Source organism: Grampus griseus (assembly GCF_964374135.1).
Source record: "Grampus griseus genome assembly, chromosome: 17".
Taxonomy (NCBI): Eukaryota; Metazoa; Chordata; class Mammalia; order Artiodactyla; family Delphinidae; genus Grampus; species Grampus griseus.
This window is the reverse complement of record NC_139011.1, coordinates 68483015-68502899: the sequence shown is the minus strand read 5'-3', so window position 1 is coordinate 68502899 and position 19885 is coordinate 68483015. Positions and strand designations below refer to the sequence as shown.

General features: G+C 42.8%; 1 protein-coding gene across 1 annotated transcript in view; it reads right to left on the bottom strand.

Moving 5' to 3' along the window:
- CPA6 (carboxypeptidase A6) overlaps window positions 1–19684 on the bottom strand; it is a gene marked incomplete at both ends in the record, with an annotated part of 262208 nt that extends 242524 nt beyond the window's left edge. Inside the window, one exon of the mRNA XM_082675155.1 lies at window positions 19569–19684. Within this exon, the coding sequence (XP_082531281.1) occupies window positions 19569–19684 (116 nt within the window). The remainder of the gene's footprint in view (window positions 1–19568) is intronic.
- Between the last annotated feature and the right edge of the window lie 201 nt (window positions 19685–19885).

Sequence of the window (19885 nt, the reverse complement as noted above, 5' to 3'; positions counted from 1 at the left end):
TCACACCATGTAAAAAAATAAATCCATACAGAATAAAGGCCTAAAGAAAAAGACTGCCAAAGCAGAAGAAAAACCCTAGAACTCAAAGTGTATAACTCTGAGCAGAAGAGATATTTGACATTTTAAATAAGATAAATCTAAATGTCACAAAGGAGGACAAATTAAAGGCAGATTTGAATTTATAAGCATTAAAATTATGTATATTGTCTTTTGCCTTATAGAAAAATTCAAGACAAATGATAATCGGTAAAAAAAAAAAAATTATGTTATTTATACATTACAAAGGATTAACATCCCTAATATGTGAGTCACTTGAAAATTGATATCAAAAAGGAAAAAGCAAAAGAAGCCAAAGAAAAATGAGCAAAGGATACACATCCAGTGATTTTTTTTTTTTGCGGTACACGGGCCTCTCACTGCTGTGGCCTCTCTGGCTGCGGAGCACAGGCTCCGGATGCGCAGGCTCAGCGGCCATGGCTCACGGGCCCAGCCGCTCCGCGGCATGTGGGATCTTCCCGGACCAGGGCACGAACCCATGTCCCCTGCATCAGCAGGCGGACTCTCAACCACTGCGCCACCAGGGAAGCCCTAGTGATATTTTTTCACTCTCGCACACTGCTTCTAGAGATTCCTGTGTTGAAAATGTAGACAAAGTGTGTGTTTCTATCTGAATACTGAATCGAAGGTGTAACCCTTCTTGCACGACCTTCTCACATTCACATTCGTTCTCTGCCTGTAGAGACTCTTGGCATTTGGGTCCAATTCCTCACGTGCCGTGTTGCCTTTGGGAAACCTCACATACCTACTAATCACATCTGAATTTTCCTTTGGACATTTCCCTGCGGTCCTCCTTCTCAACTCTGCGGCCAACTCACAGCAGCTCAACTGCCTCTTGAAGCCAAAAGCTAATATTCAGAAAGCTCTGTACACAAAGCAAAGGGCCCCAGAGAGCACCATGTCACGACTTCAGGTGTGCCCGACAATGGAAGGACCACAGCCAGCTCTAGAGTTTAGGAAAGGCACATGCATTTTTTTTTTTAAAACATACATAAGCATTTAAAGCACTTACTTGCGTGCCACATGTGAGGGGAGCAGTGGGTGAGAGTCCATGAGCAAGGGCTTTGCAAAGTCTCAGGTACTACATACAAATGACAGTAAGCTCTCGGGCCAGATTTTCTTTTAAAACCACACAAAGTACACAGTGGGAACATCATGTGCCCCTTGCTCCTTTCTCCCTGGATGGAGAGCACATCGCTCATCAGTTTCTCTCTGCTATAATCACCACTCCCAGTAAACTCATCATTCAAAACCCTGCCTAACATAATAGCCTCCAAAAGCGCTCTCTATCCCCCAATTTTTAGCTGTCAGTTCCTTCTGAATTGGTAGGACACTGTACTACTTCTTTGTAACTTTAATCATCGTTATAATTAACATTTGTCACCTCAACTGAAATGTAAACTCAGCAAAAGCAAAGCCCACATCTATTTTGTGTGGGATGCTTAGCACAGTAGTAGGTACATAGCAGATGACCAAAAACTATTTGTTGAATGAATAAATGAAATCATACAGTCTTGTTTCTATCACACCTCTTGTAAGAATCTGTAATTACTGCTTGTTGACTTGTGCACTGCCTGTCTCCCTCATGAAAATATGGGCTTCACAAGAACAGGGGCTTCGCCTGCCTTATTCCTATAGCCCTTTATATTCCTAATATCTGAAACAACTTGGGACATAGAGGTGGCTCAGTGAAAATTTGACAAACGAATGAACATAGGTCCCAGTATATGGTATTGTTGACTGACTTGACAGAACTTTGAGATTATCCTCATCTCTATTTTCAAACCTCCAGGATTAAATATTGTGAGTGCTCCAGTCTCTATGTATTTTAAGTCATTTACATGTAGTATTTAATTTACCAACATATTATGTATATTATAAAGCATACAAAATAAAAATTATCATAAGGATGAGATCAAATAAATGCTAGATTTTTTTGGCAGCCTACTTTGGCGATCTATTTCCCTGAATGACACAATGAGTCACCCACAGTTAAACTGCATTCAGTTACACAGTTAGCTGCAAATCGTTTTTCAATATTCTTTAACCAAAAGCCTGTTTGAAGACAAAATTCTTTTTAATCAAAGTTCTAGAATGCATGAGAGTGAGAGGGAGACAATGAACAATGATTTGCAAGTGATTGAAACGTGATTTTTATTCAGAAGTTACTTTATTGCAGTTGTGAGGTTGAGGTTACTGGTTCCGGAGAAAATCAAGCAACCGTACATCATAGGTGATGTGTACCCCAAAAGTGAGAAGTTCAAAGTACTAAAAAGTTAGATAAAAAATAAGCATGGGGGCTTTTATCAGGCAGTGGCGTAGTAGTAAAAATAATTTATGCAGACAAACTTTCCCCACAATTTATGCTCCATAGAGGCAAGATGAAATAGCCTTTAACCTTCGTCAGCAAGTCAGAAGACATTCAACTTGGTCTAGGTTTTGATTATCACTGTTATGGCAGCTTTATGGTGTGCGAAACTGCTAGCAAACGTTTTTCCTGAATTTCTTCTTAAAGTATAACGGGCAAGCTCAGGCCGGGAAAAATATACGTCATGGGGGATATATGTGAAAGCATAATGGATTCTACCCCCAGTCACTTCAAATGCCTTTTCCTGACCCACTGTATTGACTTCTAAATAAACCTCTAAATACAGATTTAAACGGACTGTGGTATTGAGACCACCGAAGAATTTCTCTTTGAGACTCCATCTACTTAAACACACAGCAGCATGACGGTGGCTGTTTCTGGTATTACTCTAAACTGAAAAGCCTTAAGCCCTGCTCGTGTGGTTCAGTCTCCCCAGAGTCTGCGTGACACGCAGCAAGGCATCCGCTTTCGCCATTTAATGCTTCATTGGAATACCCGACAATCTCATTTTCGTTCCGAAATATAAAATGTTCAGTCATTAATTAGCACTGAGTGTTATATTATTAAATTTACTGACTTCTGATTCTTATTTGCAATGCTTCTAGAGTAGTTTTGGCATAAGGCACCACAGAAGACGAATTCCTTGCTATAGGGTTGATTTTTTTGTGGGATGGGAAGGGATGGGGGAGGGAATGTACACGTTTAAAATGACTTTTTCTCTGAATATAAAAGTCACTCATGCTTCATGTACAATTAGTAAATAGAGAAAAAAGTATGAGAGGGAAGGAAAAAAGATCACTTAAAGTGCTATCACTTGGTCATAATAATCACTTAATATCTGAGCATTTTTCCCCAGATATAGTTAACTATATCCTATGTAATAAGTCATAGTTAAACTCGAGCTGTTAATTCGGCTCTGTATCCTGTTTTCTCCCCATTTCAGATTACATCTCAAGCATTAACAATTTCTTGTAGATGTTTACAATGGGCACAAAAGATTCCATAATCTGCACTAAACAAGCCTCTTTGTTGAGCATGTAGGTAGCTTCCCAGGTTTTGAGAGGATAAATTGGTGATAAAACATCTCTCTACACACTCTAAACCTTTGCCCATATTTCAGATAATTCCCTTAAGAAAGCTTCCTAGAAATGAAACCACAGAAAACATCAGTGCCACAAACAGAGTAAATGGATTGAGTTTACATGTGTTAGGCTCTGTCGTAAGCATTTTGCATAGAAACTAATTCAGTATCAGTTCAGTTCTACAGATGAGAACCCTGAGGCACAGAAAGATGAACTCACTCCCTCCAAGGTCACTTAGCTAGAAAGTGGCGAAGCCGGGATGTGAACCCAGCGGTCTGAGGCTGGAGCTGGTGCTTCGAACCTTTATGCTGTATGAACTTTCTAATCACATATGTAAACATGACCCTAGCAGATCATAAACACTTGGAAGGAACTGACCCCCTAATTGAACCCTCAGACGTTACAGAAAGCAAGGCCCTGAAAGATGAAGTAACTTATTAAAGTCACACAGATAGCTAGTAGCAGATCTAGAGCTTATATGTCCTGACTCCTCATGCTGAGATCCAAAACCTTGCCATGCAAAGCATGGCCTGCAAGCCATAGCATCAGCAGTGCCTGAGAGTCTGCTACAAATGCAGAGCCTCAGGCTCTACCCCAGCCCTCTTCAAGCAAATCTGCTTTGTTAACAAGATCCCCTGGTGATTTATTTTCAACGCTGAAGTTTAGAAACTCTGGCAATCCACTCTGTAAACTTGATAGATTAGTGGACAATCTGCCTATAAGCTGCTAGTATTTCCACATCATTAAAAAATGTATCTATATCCTCATTTTTCAGTTAGTTAAAGCTTATAATTAGGTTGAACCACATGAAATTGCTATTTCAGATCGTCAGATATTAGCAACTTACTGTGGTTCAACTTCAGTGGGTAGAGGGGTAACAACAATAAAACGTATAGGTATCTGCGCTCTGTGTAGAGACTGGACTTGAGGAAGAACGTTTCCTTCCCCCAAAGAGTATACAGTTCGTCAGAAAGAACTAACAATTAAACAGACAATTATAATTCAAAATGATAAGTGATACCAAAGAGCATTCTGAGAGCTCAGGAGGAAGTTAAGTGATGTCTTGGAAGATAAATGCTATGGAAGAAAACAATTATTTCCCTCTATTAGTGGCAAGAGAGATGGGCTTGCAGGCTTTAGCCAAATTATTAAGTGGGTATCCCCATAAGCTGTCAGATGCTGATAAAACAAAAAGATAAAGAATATAAGGTATTTTACAAAGTAAGGACAATGTGAATTCTGCTTGAACGGTGAAAGCAAGATGCCTGTGTTGTTCTTAATGATGAGAGCAGGTAAAGAAAGTTACAGGTCTTACCGCTTCGCGTACGTTATTCTCACGGGCCCCCATTTGGTCATTTCTATTTTTTGAAGTTAATGGATATTTCTAGTTGGATGAAATGAACTGGCTTCCCATTGTACTATGAAATAAAAGAATCTTTGGAGTAATTAATACTTAAAGATACAATATGTTTACCAGAAGTGGTGCATAATTTTTAACTAAAGTGTACAGTATGTGTCAGTATACAAAACCTTTGCTAAATATTTACCATGAAATTTTTCTATTCTCAGTAAGTCATTCCTTTAAGTACTTGCAATTGGCTATTATACCAGTGAGACTGGGCCACCATGTTGATTTTGCATCTTTCCACTGGTTGGTTTAGAAGGCTTAATTGAGGGCATTAACTGAATGTTTGAATTGGCAATATTCCACTTTACCACTTCCTCTTTTTCTTATTAAGATTGCTTTCCTAGAAAGAACTTACCTACCAATAGCTATGCCCATGGTGAGCTATTCAACCTGTAGTTAAATGCTCTCTATATAAATTGTATTAAAGGAAAAACCAAATGCTTTTTCACCTACAAGAAGGAGGCCAAGATGGTGGCAAGTCCTTTGGCATTTCATGTCGTATGTTTTCTTGAGAAGCTATGTGTTAGCTTCAAAACTGGAGAGTAATTCTCCAACCTTGGGACCTTCCTCCTGCTATTCCTCAGCTGGTCCTCAACTCTCCCCTCTTTTTTCCACAACTCCTTCCCTCAAGGCTTTCTAAGAGGTTAAGCCTTTGTCACAGGGGCCAACTGATTTCACACAATTTCTGCCTGGACGGTTACAGATTTTACTCACCTTGACTGCTGTCATGGGAAGTGTGCTGAGCTCCAAGCAGGGAATGCTGTCAGTCTCAGGACACTGCGAACCACATAACACTCTATTTGATCAATTGTATCTGTTCAAATTTTTATTGTTATCTTATTTTAAAGGAAGACTGCCTCTGCTCTCCAGGGCCGTTTCTGTGGTACTCGGAATTTATATTAAGTAGGGGAACTGAGCATAGGAATTGAAATCAGACATACTGCATCAAGATACATAAACACTTAGAAAAAGATGAGCTAAAAGGAAGAATGTGGACAATTAAGTTCTGAGAGAGAATGTGGAAGTGTAAGCAGATAGGGTAGGGGGTCCCCGGAGAAAGAGTACCAGGCATGACCTTCTTGACATGAGAGAAGCCATTTTTGGTCTAAGTCATGTTGTGATCTAAGCCAGGGCCACAGTGTTTGCCCTTGAACAGGTCTCAGTAATTAGTGATCTTAAGGGAACAGAATAATGCAGGAACAAACTGGCTGTTATCGGGCAAGAGAAGTAACAAGAGCAAAGATAATAAATCAGTTGTAAATACCGCCGGCTCAAGCATGTTCTTGAGCTGTTTTGCAGAATTCAAACCCCCCTTGACCCCTCAACCACCAGATCAAGTGGAACCTAAGCGATGACGTTGACCTTTTCTGACCCTTGTGACTTCAGTCAACTAAAGCTTAGACTGTCACCTTCAGGAATATGTGTGTACCCTTAGCTTAAAAGTTCTCCAATCTTGCTGTGCAGGGAGACACTTCTTTGGGAAAGATGCCCTGTGTTCTCCTTACTCACTGCAAGGAGTAAATCCTTCCTTCTGATCCCTGGCTTGGTTGTGTCTTCCGGCTTGACAGCCCCCAAGAGGTGAACCCAGTTTTCGGGAAACAGAAGTCCTTTGGTTCATAAAAATTATTCAAAGACTAGAGATGTTAAACTCAACGTGAATCGATGATTAAGGAGCCATCTATCATCTCAAACGCATTGGTATATATTCCTGAGAGGGTGAAATAACCATGACAAAAAGGAGGATCACGTCTCTAAATCTGGTAAAAGGCAGTGGCGAATAATCACGTTGGCCCGCCGGTGCCCCTTCTGGCACTCGCAGGAAACGACAGCTTCACCTCAGATCGCCTCCCGGGAGTCAGAACGTTGTTCAAAGCATTTTAGGAGCCCGCACAAGTAAAACACCCGAGACCAGATTTGGGTAGTTGGATAGGTGATACCCAAGACAGAGTGAGCAGGGAGAAGGTGACAGGAGGCTGGAGAATACTGCATCGAGGCACACCCAGGTGGTCCTAGGGCTCCCCACATCCCTCCTGCAGCTCTAGGGGGCTAAGTGGCTTCTGTTTCTCACTACCTAGTCTGGCAAAACTGCCTGCAGATGTCAGCAGTCCAATTCCTAGTTTATTAGTTTCCATCTTTGCCAATCTCTCTTCCTCCCTCCCTTCCTTTCCTCCCTTCCATCCATCTAAACTTTTACTGAATATGCCAAACACTATCTGGGGACTACGAGAATACAGATAAAAATACGATATAGCACCTTACTCTCAACTTGCTTATAAATGAAAAGGAAAGACGGGACATCCACAAACAACTGTAATGCCCAGCAGTATGCAGTGATGGCTATAAATGACAGAGCGAGCGCTGTGGGATCTCGGAGGAGGGAACCATCACAGCTGATTGATGGGGAGCTCTTGCTGGAGGAACCGTGTTCGAAGGGCTCCTGAAAGGCTCGCAGGCATGGGGGAGGGAGAGCTTCCCCAGAAATATGTGCTGCCTGGACCAAGGTGCAGAGGAAGAGAGGTGGTGGCGATGGAGATTGTTCACAGTGTTAAGAGGAAAAAGAGGTCTACCTGCAGGGCAGCAGCAGGAACAAACGGTAACTGTGCCCCCCAAGGCTCAGTTCCAGCCGTGTCACCTCGGTGCTGACTCTCCACAGTGGTTCTCAAACTTTAGCTTACGTCACCTGGAGGGCTCCCTGTAGCCCGAGCTGCTGGGCCCACCCCCAGAGTTCCTCAGGGCGGGGAGGGTGTGGCCTGCATATTTGCATTTCTAACAAGTTCCCAGGTGATGCTGATGCTGCCGGCCCAGAACCGTGGTCCCTGTCCAGGGACCAGCCAAACAGGCTCCCACCCCACTTTGCTGTTTCCCATGGGGAAATTTCTACCCTGAGATATTCACATGGCTCCTGGTCTCACTTTACTCTTCTCATGACACCGTTTATCCCCTCTCTACGCTTTAACTATCTTCATAACCTTTATCAGAACTTAACACCACGGTTTATTACTTTTCTGTCATCCCATTAGGATGTAAATCCCAGGAGAGACGATTTCATTCACTAGTGCCTCAAGCAGTGCTATATTCTGAGCACCTAAACTCCTGTGTTCCTAGGACTTAAAATAGTGTTGGGCACACAGTAGGCACTCAATAAATAGTGTTGATTGAATGAATGAGATGTTTTTTAGAAAGGCGAGAGCCAGGATAAGGGACCTTGTGTAGTTTTAGGCAGAAACCACGGAAACAAAGATGACTCAGGATAGAAGCCACATCGCCCCCATCTTGAAAGTAAAGAAAAAGATACATTTCTTTGCTCCTGTAAGTAAAAGGCTTGGGGTTGGGGGTGAGAAGGGAGGGTCAGGTGGATTGGGGGCATGAAGTAATTGGAGAGTTCTTAGAGCAGCTGTTGCGGAGCAACAAACTAGGCTCCTAGGGAAAGAGAGAAAGAAGAAATCCTTAAGTGAGACAGAGGAAACAAGGCAGACTACGTTTCTCTCTGGAATACCAATGCGGTTTTCCTCTCAGGTATCATATTAAGATGCTTTTCTACCTGCCATTTGCAGTCTGTTCCCTACTGCTTCTACACAGAGATCTGAAAACTTAGGGAGAAATAGCCTCCCCCACGTGTCTTCATTTTAGGCCCTAAAAGTCAAGGGCTTAGAGTCTTTTTTTCAGCAGCAAATTTCTAACTACTCCAAACATTTTGCTACACGGGCTTTTCCCAAATGTCTCAAACCTCCCATATGTTTAGTAATTCTGATGCCGAATATATTGCTATCACATTATCACATACACGTTACATATGTTCCACGGAAACATGATTGACAGGCTACAAGTAGGACCCCAGCCATCTTATGACAAGTCTTTTGTCCTCATTACATTCACAAAAATCACAAGGAACTTAGTAAACATTTAGGCGATTCATATATTAGTCTGATAAGAGGAGGACAGTCTGAAAGGTAGATGGGGAAATGAAAGTATGGCAAATGAGGTCACATGTGCAATGGCTACAGAGTCTGTAGGTGCAAAAATAGACCAGCGTTCTCATCCGGTGATAAGATGTGTGATCCTGTGGAAGTTTCATCTTTCATTGGTTGGTAATCTAAGACTGAAATGCTATAAACATATAAGATGTGTGTGTTAAAAAAACAGGTCGAGAAAGAGCAGGAAGACGGTGTGTTGACCTAATATACTTGCATTTCCATTTGGGTTTTTTTTTCCAGTTTAGATTGATGGATTAAAACATATGTATAGCTGATTCACTTTGTTATAAAGCAGAAACTAACACACCACTGTAAAGCAATTATACTCCAATAAAGATGTTTAAAAAAAAATAAAATAAGCCCTCAGGATACAGAGACTACCACTCTTGCCTTTGATGATTCCTAACCTTACCTGGGGATAAGGAATGATAAGTCATCATCGGTACTCTTGGTACTTGGTAAGTGTTTTGAGATGAGGTAGGATGGGTCGACTGGAAAGAGGGAAGAGAAGACTGTACCTTCAGTTCTCAGATAACTGACAGGAGGAGGGAGAGGGATGCCCATTTATTTGATTAAGAAGATCCATTTTCATGGGTCTTTTACTTAATTCACCAGGAAGATAGAAGGTAATGGAAAGGTAATCAATTTTGTAACAGGATGTATCTGCACGAGAGCCTTTCCAACTAATATTCCAGATGTAATAATTTACCTAATATAGTACTTTATAATACGATTCGATTTACAAAGCACTTTATCGTTTCATTTGATGCTAGAGAAATACAAAGGAGTGGCAGTCTTTTCTTTATCCTCTCTTCCATTGCTGTATCATTTCTGCCCTCCTCCTAGAACCATTTTGAGTTCCAGAAGTTGCTCTAACACAAATCTTCAGTTAAACATGTGTTCTTTCTGCTTTCCATTCCAGCTTGGTTTCTCACTAAACTAGAGGTTAGTGATTCCTGTGTCTGAAGGGACAAAAGAAGAAAGGGAATTATCCTCCTCGAGGGCAGGATGACCCGGCCCCTAGAGGAGAGGCTGTCCAGCAGGAGCCATTACTGTAGAGGCTGGCGGCTGCCGTCAGAACTGTAGTGATGAAAGCAGGAGGGAGGGATGGGGAAGAAAGACCCCCATCTTTCTCTCCTTCTCTGCATTTGCTTCCTGGGAAAGAGTGCCAGACAGAGCTATGGAAGCCCATCTTGCAGGTACAAAGAAAAGAAAGGCAGAGGATGGATGGGGAGATTTCGGACATTGATCTTGCTTGACTTGCTTTATAGCTTCTTAAGGGCTTATTTAAAGATATATCCTCACCCTTTCATGGAACTGTAGCAGATTGAGTGATGAGGGTCCAGGGCGGCATAATCTAGATAACACGAGGAAACATGGGATGATCCTCAAGAAAATCTGGAGCTGGGTTCATGGTTCCTTTACAAACTCATCTCTACCATCAGCTGGGCCCTCAGTAATGCCTGGTGATCCTTCTGAAGGTTCAAGTCATCTCCCTCAGGAACACTTTAAATCGTCTCTCTTTTTATCAGGTTCTCTATCCACTGTCTCTTCTAGGATGAGGACCCTCCACCTACTTTAAAAAGAGAGGGCAGCTAGATTTCTATCTCTTCAGAGACCTTACTCCACCATTCTCCCCCTCCCTCTTCTTTACCTATAATCTTGCTATCTTTTCTTATTCCTACCATCTGGCATAAAATATGGCTGTATCTTTCCTAAGAAGTAAAAGCAACCTGATTCAACTCTTCAACTCTAGTTATTGACCCTCCCCCCCTACCTCCTTCATGGATAAGCTTCTTAAAATTATGGTCTACACTCACTACTAATTTCCTCACATCCCATTCATTCCTCAACCTACTGTGCTCTGGTTTTCACTCCTCATTCCACCAAGAGCATTTTTGATGATAATGCAAGTGATTCCTTAATGGCCAAACCAACGGGCACTCCTTTGCAGTACTTGATGTGACTGACCTCTTCCTTCTCGGATCTCTTACATCCCTTTAACTGACATTTCTTGGGTTTCTTATTTTCTCTCTAGGCCTTTCTACTGGTTTATTCCTGGCTTTCCCCCTCTATTCTTTTCATGTAGTGAGTGCCTCCTGGGTGCTTCATCCTACACTCAAAGTTTCAAGAAATTCTTTACACATCAGTTACTGGAATCTACATTACAGGCTAGATCTTTCCCTTGAGCTTTACACCCATCTATCCAATCAGGCCCTTCATAGGCATCTCAAACCATACACATCCGAGAAAGTACTAACCTTCTCTGCAAAGAGCTCAGTCCTGTTAACTAATCCCGAGAATCACCTTATACTATTTCCTCTTTCTTCTCCCCTTTGGTTATCTAATTGTGAAAATTCCACCACCTAAACATTTTTTTCTTTTTGTAAACATACATTTTATTTTTTTACTTTTTAAAATTATGTGTATGTTTTGAGTCTTTTTCTTTAATTTTATTTATTTATTTATGGCTGTGTTGGGTCTTCATTGCTGCCTGCGGGCTTTTCTCTAGTTGCAGCCTAAACATTTCTTTAATTGGTTTCCTACTTTCCCTTCAATTGTTACTACCAGAAGCCAGGCTCTGCTGTGTTACCATGGTCACCATAATATCCCAGTCTTCTTGCCTCCAAATCTTTAGCCCTCAATCTTCCCTTCTCAATGATGGTAGAGGGAATTTTCCTCAAAAAAAATCTAATTATCTAAATTCCCTGGTGAAATGCTTCATCAGCACCCAGTCACCTTTGGGAGAAATCAGGACTCCATACTATGGGGCCATAAGGTGATTCATGACCTTGAAGCCTTACCTCATCTCTCCGTACTCCCACCAGGAGAATGCCCTTTACTTCAGCCATGCTTAATTGTTCTGATTTTCTAGTCTTGACAAGCTCTCTCACCTATAGTTCTTTGCGCATGTAATTTATTCCCTGTGTCTGGAAAACCTTAACCTGATTTCTACTTGTTCTTTTTGACTGAGGTGAGGCTCATGTCCTTTAAGTACCAACCATCTAAAAGAAAAATGTAAGATATCTTGCGTATTTAATAATCCACCCAAATTTCTGCTTGTCTTTTAAGATTCATCTTGCAACCAAGAAGCCTCTTTGACCTCTCTCCACCCTTCAGTCTGGATTAATGACCCTCTCCTGCACTTACCCAGCTCCAAGAGTTTTCTCTAAGGGCACAGTGATCCCAGAGTTGGAATTGTTTGTTTACTTGCCCGAGTACTCATTATGCTGCGCACATGGACAGTTCTTTCATCTCTGTAGTACCAGACTAGCAGAGGGCCAGATCCCATACAAATGTTTATAGAAATGAAATGAAATCCCCCCTCATGAAACGCTTCTCAGCCTTGCCAACTCACTTTACTTCACCCCCAACAAGTCTAGGGAATAGAAAAGAGTAAGAAGTTTTCTGGATTCACCAGAGTGTTGTAAAAAAAAAAAAAAAAAAAAAAAAAAAGCTGTGAACTTGGCTGACCTGGACTTTCATCCCAACTCCACCATCAGCTCTGCAAATCCTTTTTCCTTTCTAGAGTTCCGCTTCCTTAGGTATTAAATAAAAGGATTGGACTATGATTTTTTTTTTTTTGGTCTCCTTCAGTTCTGATGCTCTGACTTTAAAAGACCATATACAGAATAAAAATGCACACTGTTATATCAGCTTGAAGTGCAAAATTCTGAGTGCCCATTTGGGTGGATTATTTCTTTAGGAGAACCGAGTGGAAGGAAGAATGGGTTGGCATTCATTAAATATAAGAGTGACCACAGAGAGAGAGAGAGAGATTGCTAATTATTTCACAGTACGTTCCTCCAGATCCGGCCATTATTTCCTAGCCTCCCTTGCAGCTGAGGGCATCTAACTGATTCTGGCCAGTAAGGAGTGATGTTTGAACTTCTGGACTGTGCTTTTAAAGGAAAGAGGAGTGACCATCCCTTTCCACTTTCCTGCTGGCTGGACTGCAGAGCTGGAAGACTCCTTCCTAACAAATTTGGGAGATGAGTGTTGAGCACAGCAGAGGTATAGGACAGAGGGAGCCTGATTCTCTGGCACCATCAACTATACCAGTTTTGGATTTTTACATGAGAGAGAAGTAAATTTCTCATTTAAGCCATTGAATTTTGGGGTCTTTGTTCTAGCAAAAAAAGTGAAAGAAAAACAAAACAACCCAACAGTATCCTTAATAACATAGATATCAAAATAAGAAAATGTTTTACTATTTTCAAAGTGTGCTGAGAAAAAGAACAAAGATGGTAATTTTGTTGAAGAAACCCTTTAGAAATTTGCTTCAACCTTTAATAAGAAAACTTTAAGGAAACTTACTGTACTACGAAGAACCAGATCCTAAAGCTTCATATTCTGCATTCTGCTTTATCATAAAGAAGTTAACGCCCAGGGGCAGGTTGGGAAGGCATTTATTTGGCAAAGCAAATTCTAATCCTATATTCTAGTTATTTACCGATTGATCATAATGAAGACTCTAAAACAACAAAAGTTTTAATTTTCCGTTCGGTAATTCCATGTATAAAGACAGAAAACATAATGCTTTTGTAGCTTGCACAATCTAGGCTGTGAAGTCATGAACCATTAACATCCTTCACTGCTTTTCACAGGGTGGAAGTGATTAGGCTTAATGGCATTACCCAGAAAGTATCCTGGCGCCGTAAAATAAAAGCTCCATCATCAGACTGGGCTCCAAGGGAAACGCTCCTCCTTCCACCAGCTCAGGGGCAGGAGGAATGCTGATCCCTATGGAGTACCGTCTGTCTGTGAGTCCAGGTCAGGGGTGGGAGCTGTAGCACTGTGCATCCTAACAAGCAAAGCTGGAGGTCCCGACACACAACATATGGCAGGGAAGAAAGCTTTTTGTGTAATCAGCTGATAAACAACCCACACTTGGGGGCTGCACTTTGCGCTAGTGCCTAAGGAAAACCGAAAGTAATCTCCCACTAATTAGGGCCAAGTGCTAAAAGGAACTTCCAGAAGACACTAGAGAACTATTGTATTAACCACAGACCAACTTGCGGGGGCAAAAGTTCAAAAGCAACCTTAGAGCCCACCATACACCCTTCCCAGAGCCTCCTGCCTCCACTCTGTATCTACCCTGCATATTTCAATCTATCATTCATGATCTGAGATGCCTCCTCCTTGCTTTAGGCCCTTATTATGAGGAAGGCCTGCCTGCCTTGTTAAAGATGAGCAAGGCTGAAGCTCTCTATTCTCTGATTAACAGGGGAGTTTCAGGGCTGAGGAGAGTGAAACAGAGACAGAGGAACCAGAGTCTGATTAGAGAGGCCTTGAGGGCCTGGCAGAGAATGGATTTGATGGACTTGTCAATAGGTAACCAAAGTAGATCTTTGAGCCAGAGAGTAACACAACAGAAGTCTTACAGCATCAGTCTGAGAAAGGACTATAGGAAGGTAGATCAGCTAGCAGAAAGTTACCTCAACCTAGGCTGATATAAAGACGTCCTAAATATGGCTGGTGGCTATTACAAAAGAGAGGACAGGCAGGATTCTTTTTAGGGGTATGGAAAGAACTAGAGATAAGCTTGCTCTTTAAGAAATAAGATGCAGGGCAGTAAGAGAGACACAGATGTAGAGAACAAACGTATGGACACCAAGGGGGAAAGTGGCGGAGGAGGGAGTGGTGGGGTGAATTGGGAGACCGGGATTGACATGTATACACTAACATGTATAAAATGGACAAATAAGAAACTGCTGTATAAAAAATAAATACAATTCAAAAAACAAAGAATGAAATAAGAGGATAGTTGAAGACCTAAAGTAGAGCTCATTAAGGAAACAAACACAGTGGAGAATAAACAGGCTGACACCACAATTTGCCAGACTGAAAGGGGTACACTGCCAGTTACTACCCCGGAACAGCAGGTGCAGACCAGGACAGTCCCTGGCAAGTGAGGATTCATGGCCATCCGATCTGAAAAGAGCTTTAACCACCAACATAGACGATAACTCTCAGCTCATCTCTTGTGCTCTAGCCCTAGGCTTCCAGAAGTTCAGAACATTCCAAGGAAGCCACCATCAGAGGGCAAAAGACTTAAAAGCTTCTGTTGAGAGATGGAGGGGACTAGCTAGAGAGGTAAGGTGGAAGACGGGATGACGCCCCTGAAGTCAAATCTGTTCCCGAGTCTGTGTATTTCTCAGTCCTCTTCAATGTCACATCCAAATTTGGGGCCTCTTTGCTTACAGGATTTCGAGGACCAAACTGCCTTAAGAAGTCTTATTTCCTTCAAGTCTAATTCCTGGATCTCCATGTCCCGTTCTCATGGATGACTAGTGAACTTGACAAATAACTGGGGTGTGTGGGGGGGGGCGATGGCAGGATGGGGGACAGGGATGGGGGTGGGTACAGCACGGACACTGGCTAATCAGGATGCAGCAGCGGGCAAGTGGGCTGTGACCAGCCTGCACACGCCTATGCTCATGGGGAAGAGGCCGGTCACTGGAGCTTCTCCCCGAGAAAGAAAAGAGAAGGCAACAGGTCTTCACCAAACGCAGGGCTGGAGAGGAAGGAGGAGTCCGGGAGGCCTCGCAGGCAGACCCACCGCACCAGGGGGTTCCGTCCCCCGGAGCAGCTCTGGTGGCAGAAAGTCTGTGTTCTCTCCACCCGCAGCCCAGGTACCTGAAGCCTGGGTGACCGGAATAGGGGAGGCCTGGGAAGGGATTTCTACCCTCCTTCTTGGTGCCTAGATCTCTTTTAACGCTCCCACAGTAGGCTGCTCATCCCATACAGCACTCAAGCACTGTGTACATCTTAATATCATGTGTGGGGCTGCTTTCTTTGCTAAATGCAAGCTCTCAGAGGGCCTCAGCTCTACTGACCAATGCTCTGGGCACAAGTAGGCACTGGAATAATACTCACTGAAGGAATGAGGTACACGCCCATGGCCACTTTCTCTGCTATCAGAGTGGAAAGACCGCTAAGTGCCAAGAACCACACAATACACATGCTATTGCATTTAATCCCCACAACTTGGCAGGGAAGGTTCTAATATTGTCTCCATGTCTCAGGTGAAGAAATTGAGGCTCAGAGAGGTTAAGGAACTTACCCAAGGTAACAGAGCTACTAGGTGTGGGAAAGCAGAAATCGAAAGCCAGGCAGTTGAACTTCAGGACTTATAAACATTATACATGAAGAAAGTACCAAACAAGTGGTCTTGAAGAATCACAGCCACTTTGGTTCTTCAGCATTGCCAGGGTTTATCGTGTCACTGGCTTAGATCTCCTTTACCGTCACTAGAAAAATCTACCCTAACTTCATGTAAAGCAGAAGATCCTTATTTTTTGCCCTCAGGATCACAGTATAATAAATAACTAGGTCTGCTTCCAGGAATACGAGGAGACGAGGGAAAAGGAGAGAACACAGATTGACATTTGCCCTAGTCAGAGTCTCATTCACTGATGTTTATCATTAAATGTTTGACATGCATTTGCAGCCCCTGAAGCCTGCTTACAGAGTATCAATAAATGTTATTTGATGTCAAGTTATTTCCCACACTTAGCTTCATGCCTTTCCTATGTATTTTTAAATCTTCCTTGTGTGTAATTTGATGTAGTTATCCAAAAAGATATTCATTTTTGTCAGATTTTCCTTATAGTCTCTACATTTTTTTCATGAGATGCTTAAACCTGCTGTTTCCCAAGCGCCTATGATACAGCTGGTACCACGCAATCGTTACCAGCTTGTGCAGAAAGAAGACTAGGCTCATTAGATGCTCTCAGGAAGCACGTTGGTCTGCCCTGAGTGTTCTGTTTTTTGTCCATGCTCAGAGTCTTGCAAATGATAATCACTTATTATTATATTCAACCAAGACTTACAAAAATATTTTTTTTAACAAAAATGCAAGAAATAGGGCTGCTTCATAATTACTACCAACACCACCAAAACAAATTACTTAAGGGACAAAAATGAGGGTTTAGAATGATAAATTTGTATGGGCAATAAAAATAATGCTCAATACTATTCTACCAGGTCATTCCACCAGGTTCTTAGCTAGACTTGCAGAAAGTAGTTTCTGGGGAAGCAGAGCAAAATAATCCCAAACCCAGGCAGAATTTCTGTCTTTGGTGATGAGAGAATGACATGTATCTAATGAAGGGAAGGTAAAAATCCCCCATTTTCCATGGTGAGTATGCTCTGAAACCTCTCTGGTTTTGGAGAAGCTCTCCTGTGATGGACAGGGAAGGCTCCCTTCAGTGTCTCATGTTTCATCTTTTTCTTCCAACTTTCAGTCACCTTTCATTTGTACATTTGGGACTAACTTATTAGGTAGCAGCCAAAGAGAAAATGGCAACTATTACTTTCTTTGCAGAACAACAGAAAAGGTAGTGCAACTTCGTCCACAAAGATTCCAAATTCTCTAAGAAAAGGCCGCCGCCTTTGGCCTCGTTTCTTCTAAGTGGCGTTTAGGGAAGTGTGCACACCTGCTCCCCTGAAACAGGCCTGGTCACTTACCATTGATGAGGGCCACACACTGAAATCGTTATGGTCGGGGCTACCTCTGAGCAGAGGAGCGAGGTCCTACATCGCACGGGCGCATCTAAATCCGTGATATGTTTATCACAGGCCTGACATCCATTAAGAGTCGGAGCAAACGCCTCCACACCTTGGCCCGCACCGTCAGTCACTAAACACGTTTTCCTTACCCAGGGCTCCGAGGGCGGACCGCGTGTCCAGGAGACGTAAGAGCAGTGCTCAGATGTTAACTCCTCTGTTTCTCCCGGGAACACCGAGGTGGAAAATTTGGGGATTGTATTACCATCCATAGCCCTTATCCCCACCAACACCTCCACCCCCATCCTGCGTCCCCTTAAACTGAGGGAACAATTTCCTCTGTAAGTACTGTATTCAGGGGAACTCTAAAGCAGTGCCCAGATTCTTCAGGAGAGAAACAGAAACAATTTTCTTTTCCAGGATCACACTTATAAATCCTTCTCTACGCGATTCCTAGAAAGAACAACTTTGCTTCAACACCTGGCCGTCATTCAGATGGATATGAAAGTTTTCCTCAACTGGCCATAATTGAGCAACTGTAGTCTATTTAAAAAGATTTAAGGGGAGGGGGAAGGGTAAGCTGGGTCGAAGCCAGAGAGTGGCATAGACATATACACACTACCAAACGTAAAATAGATAGCTAGTGGGAAGCAGCTGCATAGCACAGGGAGATCAGTTCTGTGCTTTGTGTCCACCTAGAGGGGTGGGATAGGGAGGGTGGGAGGGAGACGCAAGAGGGAGGAGATATGGGGATATATGTATAGCTGATTCACTTTGTTATACAGCAGACGCTAACACCACATTGTAAAGCAATTATACTCCAATAAAGATGTTAAAAAATAAAATAATAAGCTACAAGGATATATTGTACAGCACAGGGAATATAGTCAATATTTTATAATAACTTTAAATGGAGTAAAATCTCTAAAACTTTTGAATCACTATGTTGTACACCTGAAACTAATATAACATTGTAGGGCTTCTCTGGTGGTGCAGTGGTTCAGAATCTGGCTGCCAGTGCAGGGGACACGGGTTCGAGCCCTGGTCCAGGAAGATCCCACCTGCTGCAGAGCAAGTAAGCCTGTGCGCCACAACTATTGAGCCTGCGCTCTAGAGCCCGAGCTGCGCAACAAGCCACCGCAAATGAGAAGCCCGCGCACTGCAGGGAAGAGTAGCCCCCGCTCGCTGCAGCTAGAAAAAGCCAGCATGCCGCAAAGAAGACCCAATACAGCCAAAATTAAATAAATTTTAAAAAAGAAACAACATTATAAATCGACTACACCTCAACTAAATAAATATTTTTAAAATAAGAAAAAAAAATTAAGACCCTGGTTTTCCTCCTGTGTAGAAAGGAACTAGAGGAGCTATTTAAGGCTCTTCCAGCCCTAAAATACAGGAATGCCGTAATTTCCAGATTCAAAGAACGACCCCTTGCAAATTCAAGCAAAGCACTCGCTGCATATTTCGAAGCAACTCTTCAGGATAATAGGACATGCGCAGTCCCAGCCGCTTTACACGCAGCCCCGTGCCTCGTTATGCGAAGCAAACACAAAGCGTGCTGACCCACAGAGCGGGGAAATACAAATGGTTTTCCCCTTCTGTGTTTCTCCCTTCAGAAAAACACCCATAATTTTACAGTTGGCTACGTTTACTCTTATTTTGAGTTGACTCATTTGCATCGCTCAGGTTAGAAAATCTAATAACCACTCTGTAGGCTAACAAGCACTCAAAAAAAAAAAAAATGCCCACACGATTTTTAATCACTGGTGAATTTCCACCCACGGCTTCTGCATACAATCCTAAAGGGGAAGCTTTAGTTTTCAGGTCACAATTCACGTGTCACAACAGCATCCTTCCTGCCGAGCAACCACCAAGGCAAATACTGCACATACTGACCACCACTATTCCAAAGACAGAATCCCCATCAACAGTGGTCCACGGCTGAGGTTGGCACATCATAAACAGTATGAGAAACTAGACTTGCGTCCACCACATTCTCTCCAAAGAGCCAGGGACTGCATATACATTTACTGTTAGGTGACCAGGAAAGCATACAGATTCTACATACGCAGAGTCTACGGACCAGAGAAAGTGAGGTACACTCGGGCGCATACCAGCCCCCTGACCGGAGTCCAAGCTGATCGGGACATGAGAGTCTCTCCACTTACCCCGCATAGCGGCTGCTGTAAAGATGGCTGTGTCCTGGGTGCAGAATCTTCAAAAAGAGCAAGCAGAGAGGCAGAAAAGCAGCTCTCTGGCTCCTGGGCTTCCCGAGGAACTCCATAGTGCGAGGATGAGAGGGGCTGAAAGTTCTTCCTGCAGTCACAGCCACCCGAGGCTGGAGGTGGCTCCCAGCGCGCCCTCCACACAGCTCACGGTCCCTGGGAAAGCGTGGGGAGAGGGCTTAGGAGGGAGCAAAATGTGACACTTCTTTCCAGCCTCAGAGGAAAAAAAAAAAAAGTTCAAGCAGCTGAGGGAGGGAAGT